The sequence below is a fragment of the Heterocephalus glaber genome, unplaced genomic scaffold, assembly GCF_053883595.1.
Source record: "Heterocephalus glaber isolate CG9 unplaced genomic scaffold, H.glaber_assembly_v1.0 deba00001561, whole genome shotgun sequence".
Taxonomy (NCBI): Eukaryota; Metazoa; Chordata; class Mammalia; order Rodentia; family Bathyergidae; genus Heterocephalus; species Heterocephalus glaber.
The window spans coordinates 12,340,726-12,360,120 of NW_028258349.1; the positions used below are offsets into that span (position 1 = coordinate 12,340,726).

At 52.2% G+C, this 19,395-nt stretch overlaps 2 protein-coding genes across 8 annotated transcripts; both read right to left on the reverse strand.

Moving 5' to 3' along the window:
• Positions 1-1,123: 1,123 nt before the first annotated feature.
• Positions 1,124-8,921, reverse strand: Nfkbid (NFKB inhibitor delta). Of its 7 annotated transcripts, none has more exons than XM_021239508.2 (12): positions 8,558-8,921; positions 7,051-7,154; positions 6,800-6,860; positions 6,254-6,402; positions 5,847-6,034; positions 5,659-5,764; positions 5,353-5,499; positions 5,186-5,237; positions 4,945-5,093; positions 2,671-2,787; positions 2,231-2,395; positions 1,124-1,784 (listed from the first exon to the last, which is right to left on the reverse strand). In XM_021239508.2, the coding sequence occupies exons 4-12, from the start codon at positions 6,257-6,259 to the stop codon at positions 1,731-1,733; spliced, it is 984 nt and encodes a 327-aa protein (XP_021095167.1). In that variant the 5' UTR covers positions 6,260-6,402; positions 6,800-6,860; positions 7,051-7,154; positions 8,558-8,921; the 3' UTR covers positions 1,124-1,730. The 7 variants fall into 7 exon arrangements, with proteins under 7 accessions (XP_021095167.1, XP_087047442.1, XP_021095168.1 ...); XM_087191316.1 differs by lacking the exon at positions 8,558-8,921 and adding an exon at positions 7,646-8,540 and having other exon boundaries at positions 6,254-6,471; XM_021239509.2 differs by lacking the exons at positions 6,254-6,402; positions 8,558-8,921 and adding an exon at positions 7,646-8,542.
• A 3,301-nt stretch (positions 8,922-12,222) lies between these two features.
• Tyrobp (transmembrane immune signaling adaptor TYROBP) lies at positions 12,223-15,476 on the reverse strand. Its single transcript, XM_004858953.4, has 5 exons — positions 15,305-15,476; positions 14,924-14,950; positions 14,644-14,778; positions 14,126-14,169; positions 12,223-12,465 (listed from the first exon to the last, which is right to left on the reverse strand). Exons 1-5 carry the CDS (start codon positions 15,363-15,365, stop codon positions 12,397-12,399), a joined length of 336 nt encoding a protein of 111 aa, XP_004859010.1. The 5' UTR covers positions 15,366-15,476; the 3' UTR covers positions 12,223-12,396.
• Between the last annotated feature and the right edge of the window lie 3,919 nt (positions 15,477-19,395).

Here is a 19,395-nt window from a genome sequence, read left to right on the forward strand (position 1 = left end):
ACAGAATCACAAGGCAGAAGTGGTTGTTTTATACCTTAACTGTTGGGGTGCAGACACTGGCACCTGCCTTGCATTGTGCTAATATGTAATTGGCTTGTTGTCCATGAGAGGCTCTGAGCAAGTGGGCTTTGGTCAAGGGGGTTTCTGAGGTGGTGGCACTTTGGGTAATCCAACTATGATGAAGCCAGAGCAGTGGTGGGAAAGCTAGCAGGAGCAGAGTGGAGTCCTCTTAGTGTGGGTTTCCCCAGAAGCAGACACAGAGGCAAGCACCAGAGGGCAAGTTTATTAGGAAGGGTTGAAAACATTGGTAGGGGAGGCAGGAAGAAACACAGAGAAAGGAGAACAGCCAAGCACAATGCACACACCTATAATCCCAGCACTCTGGGAAGCTGAAGCAGGAGGAGCATAAATTCCAGCCCAGCCTGGACAACTTAAATGAGATCCAAGTCCGGACTCAAAATTTAAAACTTTTCAAATGGCTAGGATGTAGCTTAGTGTGAAAACCCTGGGTTCAATCCCCAGTACAAGAAAAGAAAAATGAAAATAAGAGAAAGAAAATAACCAAGAAGGTGTGTTAAGCCTGAACACTAAAGAGAACAGGAGCTCCATTCTGCTGGGGGGCTCAGAGAGCCTGAGCAGTACATATACTTCTGAGCTAGCCCAACAGGGAGGTAAGGGACCGGAGTATTCACACCCTATCTCCTGTCAGTCATGGTTGAGGGCCACTGGAATGAAAGCAGGGATGCGATCTCTGGCTTTTTTTTCTGCAGTGCTAGGGGTCAAACCTAGGGCCTTGAATGCTAGGCAAGCAGTCTACCACTGAGCCCCACCTCAATAAACTCCCTGGCTTTTGAAGCTTGCCACATCTCTCAGAGGGCAGAGTGATCTGAGGATGCCCACAGCAGGAAGATGGCCATGTGCAAATCAGGAAATGTGCTCACTGGACATGGATCTGTTGGCACCTCCATGCTGGGCTTTGCAGCTCCTAGAACTGTGAAGAATAATTCACAGGAGGTGGGTGGGTAGACAGGGTAAGGGGATGGCACCAGTGTCTACTACATGCTCCACCAGGCACATCCATCCAGATGTGACCCCTCATTCCCCCAGAGATGAGACAATGCAGTTCTAGTTTGAACTGAGTTTAATAAGGAGCTTCAGAGACGCTCAGATTAGGGGAAGGATTCACTAGGACTTCGGAGGTCTCTGACAGGGACTCCACTGAATTCTGAGTCAGAAAACAGTAGGAACTGGGCCACATGAGTGCCAGAGGGTCCTTCCTACATCCCAGGGGCTCAGATCTAAGCAGTGTGGCTCCTCAGGAGGGCTGGAGGCCATTTGAGGAGCCCCACTGGGAAGGTACTGGAATGTCCTGAATACCAGGAAAGGCAATGACATCTGCATTTCTGGGTACAAGGAGCTGAGCTGGGGAGAGAACCCTGAAAGATCCTGGAGAGTGGCAGTTAGAGGGATCTGGGTGTTTCATAGAAACAATCAAGGGGCCTCGATTTCACAGAAATCATCAAGAAGGCTCCTTGTGGTGGGGGAGGGGTAGTACACCACCCCAAATATTGGGGATTGTGCACTCCCCAGCAGCCATTTTGGGGTTTTAATGTAAGACCCTAATGGCAAGACGTTCCACATACGTATCATGGGTTTGCATCATTAGCATACGCTGACTGTCCCACAGGACGGTGGGGGACTGGAAAATCAGTCCAGGTCTGAGTTGAGTCCTAAGAGGACAAGCCTGGGGGTGCCACACGGCTCCTCTTCAACAGCTGCCGGAGCTGGAGACAAGCAAGGGAGAGTGAGAAGTGTGGGTGGGTGGAAGGAAATGGGGGGAGAGTGGTCTCGAGGTACAGTTAAGGATCAGACCTGGGGAAAGAGAAGGACAGGTGTTGCTGGCTGGGAGCTCCCACCTTGGGGTTAGCACTGAAGGGAGTGAAAAGGTAGAGACAAGGGTCAGAAGTCACATTTGAGGTCCAGACTCAGGGATGGAAGTCTGGAGGTCCCACTAGGGGAGGGTGGAAGCCACATTCTGGTCAAGACTCAGGGTTGGGGTAGAGGTCAGGAGAGACCGCGTTGAGGGAAAGGATCAAACAGCGATGTCAGAGGTCACATTCTGAAGTCAGGGATGGATAAGGGTTGAGGTCACCCTAACGTCAGGGTTGGGTGAGGTAGCTCCCTCCTCCCCGAACTGGCTCAGAGGCTACTCCACTCAAGTGAGGCTCACCCCCTCAGGGCCCGGCCCAGGTCGCAGCAGGTGGATGGGCTGCTCATTCTCCAGGTTGCGAAGTGTTGGGTCTGCCCCGGCTGCCAACAGGTGCCGCACAATGGACTCTTGGAGAGGTCCAGGGGGGAGGGCCGCTGCCATGTGGAGGGCTGTGTTCCCATGGGCCTGGCACAGTGAAAGGCAGGCTGATGAGGATCTGTGCTCAGCTGCCTGGGCCCCCACATGCACTCTATCTGCCATACTCACATCCCCCACTCCCCTCCATGTCCCAGATGTCTCCTTCCCATCCACATTCTTCACAGCTGTGTCTGTGTCCCATGCAATTCCCTTCATGCTTCACACACTGTCCCCTTCATGCCCCATGGCCACAGGACCCCAACATCCCACTGCCCTTAGCTCCCATAGCTCACACAACCTGCATACCGAGCCCAGGCCCCTACCTTCATGTTGACAAAGGTCCGCAGGTCCCCCCGGGGAAGTTCCAGCAGCAACTGAACCAGGGTAGGGTTGGCAGCTTGCACAGCCAAGTGCAGAACTGTCTTGTTGCTCTTGATCTCCTGTGGGTGTGGGTGTGGCAGAGGTCAGGCCAATCCTCCACTCAGACCCCCTCCTATGGAACCCAGGCGCCTTTAGAGACCTTGGCCATCCTCTGCAAGACCCATCCAAGGGTGCCTTATATTGTGTACTACACAATAGTGCCATATTCAAAGGGCAGCAGTTCCTACCATGCAAATCATAGAACTGTACACGTACTATGATAATTTTCTTGTGCAAATGTCTGAGAAACTGGCTCTTTTTTGGAATCTCTCAAAGACTCTCTCAAAGGAGGCATTTGTCCTGGCCACCTGCATTCTATTTAACACATTAAAATGCACCCCGTCCCATGCAGACTGTAGTTTATCCAAAAGGACAGGCGTTGGTAGCATTTACTGGTGGACTCACTAAGCCATATCCACTGCAATACTGAGCCATTCTCGACATGTTTTGGAAAAAATAAAAGACAGTTTCTAAAATAAAACTTTACTACATGCCTTTAAGGAATTTATGTTCTTTTTTTTTTTTTTTTCCTCCTTGTAGTAAAGGAATCGAACCCAGAACCTTTACACTAAAGTACGGAATCCCCAATCCTTTCTAAAATTTTGAGACAGAGTCTCACTAAATTTCCCAGTCTGGGCTTGAACTTGCAATCCTTGTTCCTCAGTCTCCCAGAGTACTGAGATTACAGCCATGTATCACCATGCCTGGCAAAATGTATGTTCTTTAAAAATGAGTATTAAAAATTTTATGGGTTGTACAAGGAAACCAACCTACTTTGCTCACCAAATAAATTATGAAAAAAAAAATAGATGGAAGAAGCTTTATATTAAAAATAACTTAAATCCTGGTGTGGTGGCATACAGCACTCTGTAATCCCAGCACTCTGGGAGGCTGAGGTAGGAAGATCACAAGTTCAAGTCCAGCCTGGGCAATTTAGTAACTGAGACCCCAATCGCAAAAAACTAAAAAAAGGGCTGGAGATGTAGCTCAGCGTAAAGGTCCTGGGTTTAATCCTCAGTACCAAAAACTCCATTAAGTTAAAAAAAGATATATCATTGTAAAATGTAGACTTTATTTGTACCTTTAATGAAAAACGAGTCACTTTACAGGCAAAAAGAAATTGGAACACAGCCAGTATATTTGAGATTATGAGATCACCAATGTTTTAAAGGTAGAAGAATAGTATTGAGGGTTAAAGGAATTTTCTTTTAAAGACACAAGCAGCTCAGTGGTAGAACATGTACTCTGGATTTAATCCCCAGCACCAAGGAAAAAAAGATACAAAAACATACAGAAATAATAATATAATTATATGCTTGGATTTGGATTTGCTTAAAAATAACATAGGATGGTACAGCAAGGTCCTAGGTTCAATCCCAGTATCGCCAAAAAAGAAAAATAAATGACATAGGAAAGAAAGAGGATGGATGGGCCAGGGCTGGCCATGAGCTACCAGTTATTGATTCTGGGTACACGGAATTCATTTCTATACTTTACCTGCATTCAAAATTCTTTTTTCCCCCCAGTTCTGGGAATTGAATGTGGAGTCTTCACACTGAGCTATATTTCAGCACTTATTTTTAATTATGAGACAGGGTCTTGCTAAATTGTCCAGGCTGGGCTCAAACTTGCAATCCACCTGTCTCAGCCTCCCACAGTGGTGGGATTATAGAAATGTGCCACCAAGATGGGCTTGTGTTCAGAATCCTTGAACTAAAAAAAAGTATTTTTAACTAAGTGATATTTAATCCTCAGCCACCCTGTAAAGAAGTTACTGTCACGGGAAAGGAGGATAATAGAATTAGGACCTGGATTCTAGGGTGAGACTCCCTGGATTCTACTCCCCTCTCTGATATACAAACTCTAAGATTTCTGACTTAGAACCTGTGCCTATTTCCTTGTCAGTAAAATGAGAAAATAATAATAGTAGCTGCCTCAAAGGGTGTTTGTGAGGATCTAACAAATCCAATACACTTGGTTGAATAGTAAGTGGTTGACAAATTTAACTTAAGATCAATAATATTACTGCAAGTTGACAACTAGAGAAGTGAAGTAACGTGCTCAGGGTCACATAGCCAGAAAAAGACAAAGTCAGCATTTGGTTAGTGTCCTGGACACTCAGATGGCTCTCTCCCACATACCCTCCTACAGGCCAGCCACTCACAACCCCAGCTCACCTGGCTGGTATGATCTGCACCTATGTGCAACAACATCTGGACACAGGCCAGTCTGTCTCGGGCTTGGGCACTCAGCATCCGAGGACAGAGGGTGGGTGGATGCATAGCAGCATTGAGGGCCAGGATGGCTGTGTGGAGGGGGGTAAGGCCTGCAGAATGGAAATAGTAAGGGATGTGCACCTGGGATACCCACTCTGCCCTGCCTCTCCTGTCACAAACAGCCCTGCCCACACCAGCTCACCTTCAAAGTCTCTGGCTTCCAGGTTGACCTGAACGCCTGATTTAAACACAGCCTGAGAGGAAGAGGAAGAAGAGGGATGTGAAAAGGTCTCCCAGGGCTCCTAGCCTGCAAGCTAGGATCTGAGCAACCAATCCATCCCAGACACCCCTCCTGCCAGCTGGCCATACCGAAAGGACACTTGGGAGCCCATAAGTAGCAGCCACGTGCAAGACAGAACGTCCCTGATGGTCAGTGGCATTAGGCTCTGCGCCCAGGTTCAACAGATCCTCCACAATCAGCGGCTGATTGGCGGCAGCAGCCACCAGGAGAGGGGTCTGCAGGTCACAGGAAAAGTCAGACTGGGTTCCTAGGAGCCTCCTCTCTGAAAAAATGGAATCCAGGCTCCCAGCCCCTTCCACCCTCAGATCCAGGAATTCAGAACCCCACTGCCCTCTCTTCTCCAGGATCTAGAACTTCAGGCCTCTATTTCTCACCTTGCCCTTATGTTCACGAATATCCAGATGTCTGTACATCTGGAGAACCTCAGCTGCAGCATAAGCTGCCCAGCGCAGTCCTCGAGCTGCAAACAGGTGGAGGAGCCTGAGGACAGGTGGAGGCAGCAGTGAGAACAGCCCCTGCTGAGCTAGGAGGTCAAAGAGCCTCCCCTTTCCCATACACTCACGTGTCTCCCTCCTCATCCTGGGCCAGCAGCTGTTGGGGCCCCATGGCCAGCATGTGAGCTCGGGCTGTATCCAGGGATGGTCCCATACATGGAAGCAACTGTGGGGGTCCTGAAGGGAGCCCAGAAACTCTCCAGGTTCCTGCCTGTTGCAGGGAGGGTTCTCCATAGAGGCGAGTATCCGAGGGATCCTGAAGGGTGCAGGTAGAAGAGACAATGAGTCAGCCAAGAACCCAACTCCTACTCTACCACACAGCCCCTGTACCAAGCGACTTTGAACCTTTGGGCCTTGGTTTTACCCATCTGGGGAATGGGGTCTTACCCTAGCCCCTGGCATTTTAGAATGCTGCCTGAGGGCAACTGGGAAGTTTTAGGGGTCTTCAGCATCCTCTCCCTACTCAATATCTCACCTTCATCCCCACGGGAAATGGGCCCAGCCTTCCTGAGTCCAAGGGTGGGTAGAAATCAGGAGACAGGAAACCTTCAGCAGCAGAAGCAGGGTAAGAGCAAGGGCTATCTGTATAGGCAGCGTGCGTGTTGGGGTCCCAGTCTGGAAAGCCTGTGGAGGGGGGCAGGCTGCCAAATCCAGAACCCAGAGTCTCTGGGAGTGCTGAGAAGTGGGTATGGCCTGTGTGTGAGAGGAGGGGCAAGGCAGGCCTGGTTACCAGTGGTGGGGGAGTCACAGCCAGGGCACTGTGACTCCCAAGACCCTGAGAGCTAGGACTTCAGGGACACCAAGGGGCTGGGGCCTAAAATCCTGGTACACCATGGGAACAGAAGCCTAGACTCCTGGGAAACCAAGGGCCTGGGCTCCTAAAGGACTACGTGCACAGATTACTGGGCTCCAGCTTTTGCTGAGTGCCAGAAGAATGGGGGCCTGACCCTTAGGTCTCCCAAAGTTCTAGGATTTGGGATGCCTGGTAGCCTAAGGGAAGCAGGTGAGTTTCCAGACTTACCAGCCTCCACCTCATTCACAGATGTGGTCAGGGGCTGGGACGGGGAAGGGGAGAACTGGCCCTATAGAGACAGAAGCAAAAAGGAACATGGGTGAATTTCTGGATCTGGCAGATTCGCAGCATCTGGTCCCAATCTATAGGGTATCAGAATGAGGACTACGACTCTCATCAACCCTGAGGGCCAGCAAGCCAGTAAATTCCTGCCGCACATCACATGGCCTGCACGAACTACAGGGATCCCCGGGCCTCACCGGTGCCCCGCCGGTGGCGTCTGGCTGCTGCTGTCGACGCCTCTGTTCTTCCAGGAGCTTCTTCACGGTCTGTGTTTGGCAGTGGCTCCGCTCATTTCGACTCACTGTGGGGGAGGACACAGAGTCATCAGGGTCCTTAAGTCACCCAAGTGCACGGGGTGGAGGGGTGGATGTAGGCGTCCTCCTGCGCGGAAAAACTGGCACATTGATGCGGCCTGAGAACTCCAAAGCCAACAGATTTTGAGTGCGGCGCCCGCCTCCGCTGTTTCCTCCCCTTTGCTCCGCACTTTCTCTCTGACCCAACTTTCCACCCGCGTCGCGGAAACTAAGGAAGGGGGAGGAGATCGCCCCTTGGCAGCAACCCCCTCCACTTCCGTAAAAAAAAATCCCACCCCTTGATCAACCAGTCCTGAGCTCTGGGTCGGGGTGCGGCGCCGACATCGGCTCCCTCGGAGATGCACATCCAGGTCCCCAATATCTTTCTGCCCTAAAAGCTGACCAGCTTGCTACTCTCCCGGGAGCCCCTCCCCAGGGGTCACGATTGCAGAGCCCCCTAACTCATCAGGGATCTGGAGATCCAGACCCCACAACCCACCCGAACCTCCGAAGACTCAGGAGTCCAGAGCGCACGCCACAGACGCAGCGGTTCCGGAGTCCAACATCCTCTTTCCTAGGACCCAGGAAGCCCAGACCCGCGACGCTCAGCAGTCTCAGCCCGGGTTCCGGCGAAGGACGGGTTAAAACCCAGAGGTCGACTCGGAAAGCGCGGGACGCGACGCGCTGACGTCACGGCGCTACGCAAGGGAATCTTCCACCGCCCCTCCCCCTCCGCGCGCGCCGCGCAGCAGGTGTCCGGCCCGAGGCGGGTGCGTGGCAGAACGTGGAACTAGCGGAATCCCCGCGCGCGGGGAATTCCTGCCCAGCCCTGGGGCCTGCACGCTCGGCGCAGGGGGAAATCCCGGAGCTGGGGCAGGGTCGCGGCCAGCGTGGACCCCAGCGGCGAGGCGCCAACCTTACCTTATGAGACCCACGGCCGAGGTTGAACAACCACGCCCCCCCAGGCCTCGGTGCCGCTCCTCCTGCCACTGGACCCAGGGGTCCGCCCCCACCTGTCCTTGCACCCCCAGACCCAGGATTCTGGATCCGCCGTCCCTGCCGCCCCCGGGACTCAGGAGTCCAGATTCTCCTGAGAACAACCGGCACTCGAACTCACGGGGGCCAGAATACAGTGATCCAGCTCGCTCCCCTCAAAAGTCCAACCCCAGCCTGTCACTCCTTATTTTCAGTCCTGGGGACTGAACCCAGTAGTTCGCACTGAGCTACTTCCCGAGCCCTTTTATGTTTTGAGACAGTCTTGCTAAATCGCCAGATTGACCAGGCTGGGCTCAAATTTTCGATCCTCCTGCCTCAGCCTCCAGAGTGCTGGGATTAACAGGCTCGCGCCCCTGTGCCCGGCTTGTCTCTCTTAAGTAGCTAAGCGCCGCCCCCCCCCCCCCCCATCCATTACCTCGAGGATTCCGTGGCGCGGATTGCGGGCCCGCAGGGCCGCGGCCTCGGCGCTGCGCCAGCCTCACTGTTTCCCCGCGGAGCCGCCGCCGGGTCCCCGATTTTGGGTCTGGTCCCCCACGAGGTTTTAAATTGGGGTTCAGGCACCGCCCAGTCCCGGGCGGGCCCCTACCCACAGGTCTGGGAGTCCCCGCGTCACGCTCCAGCAAATTCAGTTTCTGAATGGGCGGGGCTGATTTGGAGGGTTTGACTCCCGAGCCCCCCTCCCGCAAAGGGGGAGCTGGGGAGTCCCAGTGCCTGATCTGAAGGAGCCGCCCACAGCACCCGACTCCAGGACGAGGGGAACACTGGGATTCTGGACTTCTGAATCTCTCGCCACTTTGACTCCCGGACCCTAGGCTGAGAACAGGCAGAGCCCTATTGTTGGGTCGTAGCTGAGGAAACCTGGGGTCTGGACTCCTGATCCGAGAGCCGGGGGTCCCCTCCTGACCTCAGAAGTCAGGTTTCGTGTATTCTTCATCGTTTAAAACAATTCGTTACTGGCCATGCGTGGTGGCACATGCCTGTAAGCTCAGTCAGTGCTCTGGGAGGCCGAAGCAGGAGGATTCAAACTCAGCAGTCACCTTAGGGACTTAGCTAGACTGTCTCAAAATTTTAAATAAAGAAAGAAGGAGAAGGAGAAAGAAGGAGGAAGGAGGAAGGAGGAAGGAAGAAGAAAGAAGAAGATGAAGTTGTTGTTACCATAGGGCAGGCACTTTGCTGTCTGCTGTGATAGAGACCTGTGAACTAAGCCAGCCAGCAGGAATTCCCAGCCCTCAAGCTGACATTCCCACGAAAACAGCTCTCAGTTCCCACTCCGTGACCATCTCAGCGCTGACCATCGTGTCCAAATTTCTCTCCTGCTTTCCAGACTCTGCTCTCCTGGGTCTCCCCTCTCCCTCCATGCTCGTCCTCAGTTTCTCTGGCCAATTCCTCCTCGTCTTCCATTCTGAATGTGCACTTTGGGAAACGGGGTGGGGGGTGTCCTCTGTCTGTACAAACTTCCTTAGTGTTGTCATCCGGTCTCAGGGTTTTAAATACCATCCTTAAACCATCTATATTTGAATTTCCATCTCCAGACCAGACATATAAAAGAGCTGAGGGATAATCTCAGCTCTCTGGAAGGCTGAGGCAAGAGGATCATAAGCTCCAGACCAGTTTAGGCAATTTGAGAGAGAGAGAGAGAGAGAGAGAGAGAGAGAGAGAGAGAGAGAGAGAGAGAGATGGGGCTGGGCATGTAGCTCAGTGTGAAGGCCTGGGTTCAATCCCCAGTATGGGGGTTGTGGGAGAGGGAGGGAGAGAGAGAAATTGATTGAGAGAGATTGAGCACTGTGGGCTTTCAGCAACTCCACAGGGAGCTGTGTCAGGCATTTCCAACTCTGAGTGCCCAGTCCTCAGCACTTCCCTTCACGCCAGCTAGCACCACTCCTCAGTCCATGCTCCTTCTTTTCAGCTGCTCCCTCTGAAAGCCTAGGTCAAACTGAATCCCTCTCCTACACCCACATCCGCTCCATCAGCAAATGTCCTTGGCTCTACCTCCAAACTATTTCTAGAATCCTCCTATGCCCACACCCTGTCCACCTGTCACTCCCACCTGGACAACCATAGCAGCTTCTGGAGCTCTCTGAACCTCCCCTTATCACTCCTCAAAGGCAGTTGCAGAGGCACCCCCCACACACAAACACATGCACAGGAAATAGGTGGCCTTGGAGGGTGTCATCTGCTATTGCCACCTCTCTGCTCCCCCACTGTTCTTCGGGACTTCTCTGGACCAGAGTCCTGGCCAGGGCCCTCAGCTACCAGCCCACTATGGCCCCTGCGGGCCAAATCCTTCTCCTGCTTCTGCTCCCAGGTGAAGCCAGCAGTTACTGGGGGCTGGCAGGCACAGTACCTGTGGGAAGGGTGACGTCTGAAGGCATGGGTGCTGTGGGTACCTTCTTCCCTGTGTCTCTTCCCTTCCTGGAGATCCATTGGATCTTAGGGCCTGGGCTCTTGAGGGAGAATATGTGGGTGGGACATTCTGGAGCCTGTAATCTCCCCTCATGTCCTATTATTAAACTCCCCGCGTCAATGCTAGGTGACTGCTTTGTCTTCCCACTTTCCTTCTTTTTTGAGGGGTGCAGGAGTATTGGAGATCAAACCCAGGGCTTTTGCACTAAGCTACATCTCTAGCCCTTTAAAAAATTTTATTTATTTGAGACAAAGAAAGGCTCATTAAATCACTAAATTGCCCAGACTAGGCTCAAACTTGGAACCTCCTGCCTCAGCCTCCCAAAATGCTGGGAATACAGGCGTGTACCACCATACCTGGCTTCTACTTCCCACCTTCTGTCCCTCTCTGTGTCCCTGGCAGCTCCCCTTTCCCTTCGGCCCACCTTTCTCATTCATCTGTCCAGAACAGAGCTTATTTCTCAAGATACCCCCTTCCCTGTTTGGGGGACTGTTCCCCCCTCATCCACTTTCTCTTTCCACAGTGGTTGCAGCTCAGACGCCCCCAGGTGAGAGATCACTCCCTCCCTCTGGCACTCAGGTACCACTTCCATCTCTAAAGGAGAGGGTCTCAGAGTCCTCCAACACCCCCAGTGGCTGCCCAGGCCACCGCCTGGCCTCCAGTCTCCAAATCCGAGCCCCCAGAAGATCTGCAACTTTCTCCAGGGCCCACCTTGTCCTTGTCATTATCAAACTGAAGCCCTGGGGACTCAGTGACCACTGTGCCTCTCTGGTGGTAGCCCATGTGCCCAAGGCATAGCCTCACGAGTCCCGAGACACCCTAGCCCCTCTGGATGTCAGTCTCCTTTCATTCCCCAAGCATAACCCCAGGGTCTGGGATCCACTTCAGTCCCAGGGGTCTTCCTTTTCTCCCTATGCCCCAAAGCACAGCTGGGGACCCAGAGCGCCCTCAGCCATCTTCTTGCCTGGGCCCCACCCTCAAGGTTCCTGCTCCGGATGTGGGCCACTCTCCCTGCCGCTCCTGGCTGGCCTTGTGGCTGCAGATGCGATCGATCACGCTGCTCTTCGCCTGCGCTCGTCCCCGCCCCCGCCCCCGCCCCCGCTCTCGCCGTAGGCCCCCCCCCCAGGTAACGGCAGAGACTGGGTGGGGCCTGGAGAGAGGGTAGTGTCCCTAGAGAAGGGGTCCCGTGGAGGGGGGTCCCGGGGGAAGCCCTGGAGGAGATGCTGGGGAAACCCTGGGGGAGGTGCCTGGGGGAACCCCTGAGGAAACCCCAGAGGCAGGGGGTCCCCAGGAAGGTGAAGCAGTGGGGAGGGTGGTGGGTGGTCAGGCTTCATGATTTCTCTCCCCCACCCCCAGAAGACATGAGAGTCTACACCAATATGCCCGGTCGGGGCTGACTCCTGACTTCTTCTTCCCCTGACTTCTGACCTCATTCTGGACTCTGAGTGGCATCATAGAAAGACACACACAAGTACACACGGGGGCGCGCAGGCATACACACACCCCTCCCTTCTGGTTTGAAATAAAGCAATTAAAATTCTCTAGTTTTATTCTTCTTCAAAAGAACCTCAGGGTTCTTAAAGCCCTCCCCGCCCCAGCTGTTTCTAGACCAAAGACCCCTCAGGACCCCACGTATCCCCAGTTCCTCAGCCCAGGGATCAGACATAACTGAGCAGTTTCTTGCTTTTGTGCTCCATTGTTTATTTGGGGGCAATACTGGGGAGAGATCTGGTACCTCAGGGAGGGCACTCTGTGGATCTCTATCCCAGTAGGAGTAGAAATGATGTGCTGCGTGGGCATCAGAAATGGCTGGATCCAGGCATCAGGTTGATGAGAGGTGTAATTTGGACTCATTTGTAATAAGGCTGCCGCTGTGTGTTGAGGTCACTGTAGATATCTGACCTTGTACCTTGGAGCTCCTAAAGGGATGGAGACCATCAGTGGAAGGGGCCCAACAAATAAACTGAAAACAAAATCCAACCTTCTTCCAATGGCCTGAAACCTTCTTCAACCTTAGAGCCATGAAAGAGATCTAAATTTTATTCAAGTACATTCTGTGTTCCTCTTTCCCCTCTGCTTTATCATTATGCTCTAGCCTCAGGGGCTTTGCACAGGCTATTCCCTCCCTAGAATATGGGTTCCTTAGATCTTTAACCTCCTTCTTCCTCTTCAAGTCTCAGCTCATCACATCCTCAGAGGGCATTTCTCAGTTTCCTCCTCTATATTGCCCCCTCCAATCACTATCATATTAGCCTGCTTTATTTTCTTCATGGTGGCTTCCTCAAAATGATTTTTGTTAATTTGCTTCAAGTCTGTCTCCTCAACTAGGCTGTAATCTCTGTTGCCATGGGGCCAGCATGTGGTACATAAAGGTGCTTGACAAATACTGGAGGGCTGGATAAATCAGGGTAATCCCTTGCCCTAAAGTTTCATGGCTCTCAGTAACTAGAATGCCGTCTCAGTCTTCTGGATCTCACCAAGCCAAACTCAAGATGTCTTGTACTTTGCAAAGAAACTTTTATCCACAATTGAGGGAAATCAGGAAAGCTGGTGGCAGACAGTAAATTAGACCTCAGGGTTCACAAACAGGGGTGGGATGGGGGCCTATGGGCCCAAGGGGCAGGCCTCAGGCAGAATCTATGATTGTATACCAGTGCCCAGTTGGGGCTCCCATTTCTCTGGGGAAGGGTCTCCGAGGATTTTGTGACCCCCCCCCAAGGAGGAGCCTTGATGGAGAGGGAGAGCTGGACAATGTCAGTCCCTATCGTGATTTGTGTGTGTGGTGCTAGGGACGGGACCCAGGGCATTGTTCATGCCAAGTAGGCGCTCTACCCCTGAGCCAGGCCACACATCCTGATTTTTAAGAAGGGTTCAAAGACATTTGCATCACCCTGATTATATAGAGGACTCCGTGAGTGTGTGTGTGTGTGTGTGTCTGTGTGTGTGAGTGTGTAGTTTTCTGAGGAGTTTGTAGCTTTTGTCAGCTTCTCAAAGGGATGTAGGATTCACTATCCCCCCAAATTCTAGGACTCCTCTCTTTGGAGTTGCTAAACTAAGCCTGAATTCTATCCTCTGCCCTACTGAGGGCTTCTCCCAGGAATCAGCCTGTCCTAGGGCCAGACTTCTTCCAGAACAACTCAGGGGCCTGGTAAAGGCCTAGTCTTGCTCTTTTCTCCCTCACGCCATCTATCCAGTACTGGGGATCGAACTCAGGGCCTTTGCACTAAGTGACATTCCCAGACCTTTTGTATTCCTTATTTTGAAACAGAGTCTCACTAAGTTGCTAAGCTGCTAACGAGGTCTTCATGCCTCAACTTCCCAGAGTGCTGGAATTATAGGCCTCTGCTGCTATACTGGGCTCCTTTCTTGATCTTACAAAGACAGAGTCAGTCATATTTCCTCTCTACACATTTTAAGCTCAGCATAAGGTTGGGCTAACATGGGTTTGGATAGATCCCCCATTTGCCTTCAAGACTGGGGGAATTGCTGGGAGAGAGGTATTAGGGTGTTTGTGGATGAGAGTAGGCAGGAGCGAGAGGTGAGAATAGGCAGGAGAGGCGAGGAGTCCGGTTTCCTTACCTGATAAGGCGACTCGGTCTCAGTAATGGGCTGCTTCCTGGTCACTAGGGTGGGGGTGGGGAGAAACGGTGCAAAGATGGTCAGGGCCACAAATTGGGATTTTGTGTATGTGTGTGTGTGTGTGTGTGTGTGTGTGTGTGCGCGCGCGCCAGGGATTGAACCCAAGGCCTTCACACTTAGCTACATTCCCAGGTCTTTTAAAATATTAGTATAGGGTCTCACTAAGTTGCTAAATTGTCCCAGCTGAGCTTGAACTTGTGTCTCCTACTCCTGCCAGAATGCTTAGACTATAGGTATGCACCACCATCCCCAGTTTTATTTTGTTGTTTCATTGATTTATTTATTTTTTGGTACCGGGCATCGAACTCCAGTCCTTGCACTGGTGAGGCAGGCGGCGGAACCACTGAGCTAAATCCCCAGCCCCTCCATCACCACCCCCTTGGACTTCTGTGACTGGGGCGGGGGTGCCCCACCCCCTACTAGTTCAGTCCTCAGCGTCCTCCGCCAGCCCCACTTACTTTGGGCAGTCTTTCGCCCCCGAGGGACCAGTCGGCCCAGAGAGTACACAGCCAGGGCGATGAGCAGGGTCAGCACCAGGTCCCCCAGTACAATCCCCGCTAGCACCCCAGCGCTCACGGGGGCACAGTTGCACCCTGCGAATGCAGCACAGGGGTCGGGAGTTCGGGGTGTGTTGGGCACTGGGGGCAGACGTCAGCAGGAAGAAGTCTGGAAAGGTTGGGAAGGGACAAGATGGGGAGGGCGGGAGGTAGAGAGAGGGACTTTGGGGTCCAGCCTTACCACTCTGAGCCTGGACAGGACTGACACCTGAGGAGGGAAAAAGATAAACTGAGGCACGGAGCTATGACTGAGCTGTGGTAGGATAAAAGCTTGGAAAGGTGCAGAGCAGCATCTGGCAGGACCTGGCGTACTGGTGTCAAGGCTGTCCGACATGTGGCTTCTACGCCCGCCTGCCCTGTTGCAACATCCTCGCTTGTCCTCTCCTTCTGCTTCTACCGGGGTGCCAAATCTTGGGATCTCTGGCTCAGGGAGATACTCACAGGTTTGGGGGGACCTGCTCCCGACAACCCTGGCTTGGAGTTTCTCTTCTCACACTGCTCCCTGCCCTGCCCCTGGCTGAGCCTGGGGACTCAAGAGGTGACTGCAGAAGCCCCAACTCACCAGCCACAGTCAGAAGGAGAGGAAGGAGTAGAAGGCGCCAGGAGGGTTCCGGGCCCCCCATGATATCGTGACGCTGCTGGACACCACAGTCCAGGGGCCAGTGGATGTGGTGTGGCGTCCAAGCAAGTGAAGAGGAAGTCTGAGGTGGGTGGTGGCAGGAGGAGGAGGGGACAGTGGGGGAGGAGGAGGGACAGACAGTCAGAACACCAGAGAAACTCAGGCCTAGGGGCCAGGCCACTGTCCCTGATGGCTGGATGTGTCAGTTCTTAACCTCCGTCCCCAGTCAAGGGTCAGGCATCATTGTAACAAGAGGGCTGGTGGCTGATGATGATTGAAGCCAGCTCTGTCTCTTCCTAGCAGTCTCTGGGCCTCAGTTTCTTCATTTGTAAAATAGAGCTCTTCCAAAAAGGAAAGATCAAAAAGGAAAAGGACCAAGAGATAGACAGAAGGAGGAGGGGAGGGGAAAGGGATGGAAAAAAGAATTAAGATGCGTTACGTACATGTACCACTCCCCACAGCACATGTAATCATTATGTACTAATAACATTTTTTTAAAGATTGGGAGTAAAATAGTATGTATTTGGCAGGTTTCTTGTGGGAATTATATGAATTGGCATACTTAGAAGAGGCCCTGATACTTGTCAGCTTTTTATAAGCACCAGCTAAAATTACTATTATTATTTGATAATCAGGTCCTTGTGGCATTTGTAGGATATTAAGGCAGCCACCAGCGTGTGGGCACTAATGATATACAGCGCTCTGTCACAAATGTTAAATCATTTAATCTCCACCACCTTCTTCTGTAGTCAATGTTCTTATCCCTGTTCCACAGAGAGGCAAAGATACATGCCCAAGGTCACAAAGCAGATAAAGGTGGAAAGGAAACACAGGGCCCAAAGAAAGAAAGAAAGAAAGAAAAAGAGAAGGAAAGGGGGAAACCGAAGCAAAGCAGAGCAAGAAGGTGAGAATTAGTGACACAGGTACACACACCAGACAGGCTTGGGCTTGAGGTGAGGCAGGTGGGGAAAACATGATCATTGGGCAGAGCTGGGCTACCCTGCCCAGTGAGGAAGTGGCTGGGAGCAAGCAATGAGGGGGCCACCCAGACAGAGACAGGGACTTCTAGCCCCCCAAGGGAGCCCAAGCTGAGGTTGAAGAAGGAGGAACCTGAGTTTAGGGTGCCGCGGGATGACAGTGGCAGGAAGGCCCCTCCCCCATCCGCAGGTCACACCCTGGCGCTCCCAGCCTGGGCTCAGAAGAGAAAGCGGAAGCTGGACGCTGGTCACAGGCTAGACGCTGGGTGCCGGTGGGGGAAGGGAGGGGTCTGGAGGCCAGCCCTGACACTCTGGACAACCCGCAGGGCCTGGTCAGAACATGGAGGCTCAGACCTCCTGGGCACAGCAGGGCCCTCAAGGCAGCCTGAGCAGAGTGAACGAGGGGCAGTCAGAGACCCAGGAGGGCCCTGACCTGGCTGGGGTGGTCACAGGCTCCGTCTGGTTGTGGGCGGGGAAAGACGGTGGTGGCCCACATGGGAGCAGGAAACTGGGCTGCTGTGCTGGTAAAATTTATTGTGGGGGCTTTGAGGTCAATTAGAATAATGACTGCCACCTTGTATTGCTCATGAAATGTTAATCATCATCCTCATCATTGTGAGTGGTATTAGCATCTCCAGTGTTGAGTTCTGGGCTCCCTGGTAAAAAACCCTCCACAGCACAGTGCACGCACCTTTAATCCCTCCACTCCGAAGACTGAGGCAGGAGGGCCACCTCAAGTTTAAGGCCACCCAGAGCTACAGAGTGAGTTCAAGGCCACCTGCACTATATAGTGAGATCTAGACTCAAGAAACCAAAAAATAAAAGTTAAAAAATACAGAGGACCGGAGATGTATCCCAGTGCTACAATGCTTCGTACCACAAAACAAAACAGACAAGTGTGGTGGTGCATGCCCTGTAATCCCAGCACTCTGGAGGGTGAGGCAGGAGGACCACTGTGAATTTGAAGCCAGCCTGTGCTACATAGTGAGTTCAAGGCCAGCCTGAACCACAGACCAAGACTCTGTCTCAAACAACAAACAAAACAAAGCAAACTCCCTCCCTTAGCCCTTCAGCATCAGCCTCTTGACCCCATCCTCCAACTCCTACCAGGCCTGAGCTGTCCCCAGAAAACACAGCCATGGCCCAAGGGCACCATTCAATGAGAACAAATGTGAACATCTGGCTGGGTTGGAGACCTGGAAGCCCCCTTTTGTTGTTGACAAGTAGGAAGCCCAAGGGTTCCCAAGGGAAGGGACTGGGGTGGTGGCAGGCATTTTTGGGATATGAGCTGTAGGGTTCTTTACCAGCTCAAAAGAAAATATTTCAATGTTTCTGCAATGGATATAACCATGGTGATGCAGATCAATGAACACAGGGCTGGGCTGCTCTCTGGGCCAGGTTAGGAGATAAGGTCCCCCCCTGTAGGGGAAAGGAAGATGAAATGGAGCCAAGCATGGTGGCGCATGCCTGTAATCCCAGCACTAGGGAGGCTGAGGCAGGAGGATCACCAGAAGTTTGAGGCCAGCTTGGGCTACACAGTGAGTTCCTGGTCAGCCTGAACTACATAGCAAGACCTCATCTCCAAAAAAAAAGATGAAATGGAAGGGATTCCACTGACTGAGCTGTGCCCATGATGGGTCCAGGCTTCCGGAAGATGAGAGCCTCACCCAAGACCTTCAAAGTGGCCCAATCTCTCTTGGCAGCAGGCCAGGAGCTGGGGAAGGTCAGAGGTGACTGTCCCGGAAACCAGGCTGTCTGCCTGTGGCCAGTTGGCCTCTGTGGAAGCTGCAGCTTGCCCTCCCCTCAACAGCCAGAAGAAGCTTTTGAAAAATCAGACAAATATGGCTGAAGTGCAGCTCAGTTGTAGAGCACTTCATCACGTGAACGAGTTCCTGGGTTCCGGCTCCAGTGACAACAAACTCAGACAACTTAATCTTTCAAGTGGCCAAAAGACACAAATGTTCAATAGTAAGTATCTGGAAAAGTGTTTGACATCATTAGTCATTAGGGAAATACAAATGAAAACCACAATGAAATACCACTGCACACCCACTAGAATGACTAAAATTAAAAAGACTGACCCCATCAAGAGTCAGCAGAGATGTGGAACAATTGGAAATCTCACACACTGGTGGTGGCAATGTGAAATAGAACAAACACTTTGGAAGATGGTCTGGTGGTTTCTTATAAAGTTAAGCATTTACCCACCTAGAAACCCAGCACTTCTGCTACTAGTTATTTAACCAAAAGGAATACAAGCATATGTTTACATCAAGATGCGTAGGGTTTGGAAGGTCTCTTCCCCACCCTTCCCTCACTTCTTCCAATCTACCTCTCTATCCCTCACACTACTCATTGGCTCACTGAAGACACTGGCCTCCTAGCCGTTCATTGAATAAGTCAAACTCAGCCTTGCCTCAGGACCTTTGCATGTGCTGCTCTCTTTCTCCTATGGTTTTAATGTCTCCTCCAAAACTCATATTGGTATTGTAACAGTGTGAAGCAGTGGGGCCTTTAGTGGGGGATGAGGAAGGGTGTGGTATTACAGGCCTGTAATCCCAGCACTCTGGGAGGCTGAGGCAGGAGGATCACACGTGTGAGCTCAACCTGGGCAACTTAGTGACTTAGTGAGACTGTCTGAAAATACAAAGTCAAAAGGGCTAGGCCTGTACTTCAGTGAAAATGCCTTGGGTTCAGTCCCCCCAACACATACACACGCACAAAGAGGGGTGAGGTCACCTCATGAATGCATTAATATCTTAGGAAGGGAGTGAATTTCTAATGAAAAGGCTGAATTCATCTGATTCCCCCATCTCTCCTGTGATATCTGCCCTTCTGTCTCATGTGACTCAACACAAAAGCCCTCGCCAAATGCTGGCACAGTGCATTCAGACTTCCCGGCCTCCAGAACTGTGAGCCAAATAAACTCCTGTTGTTGACCAATTACCATGTCTGCGGTTTTCTGCTACAGAGGCAGAGAATGGACTGAGCCTCGCCTGCCCTTGATGCTTTTCCCAGAGCATCAGTGTAACTGGCACCTTTGTAAACTTCGCACCC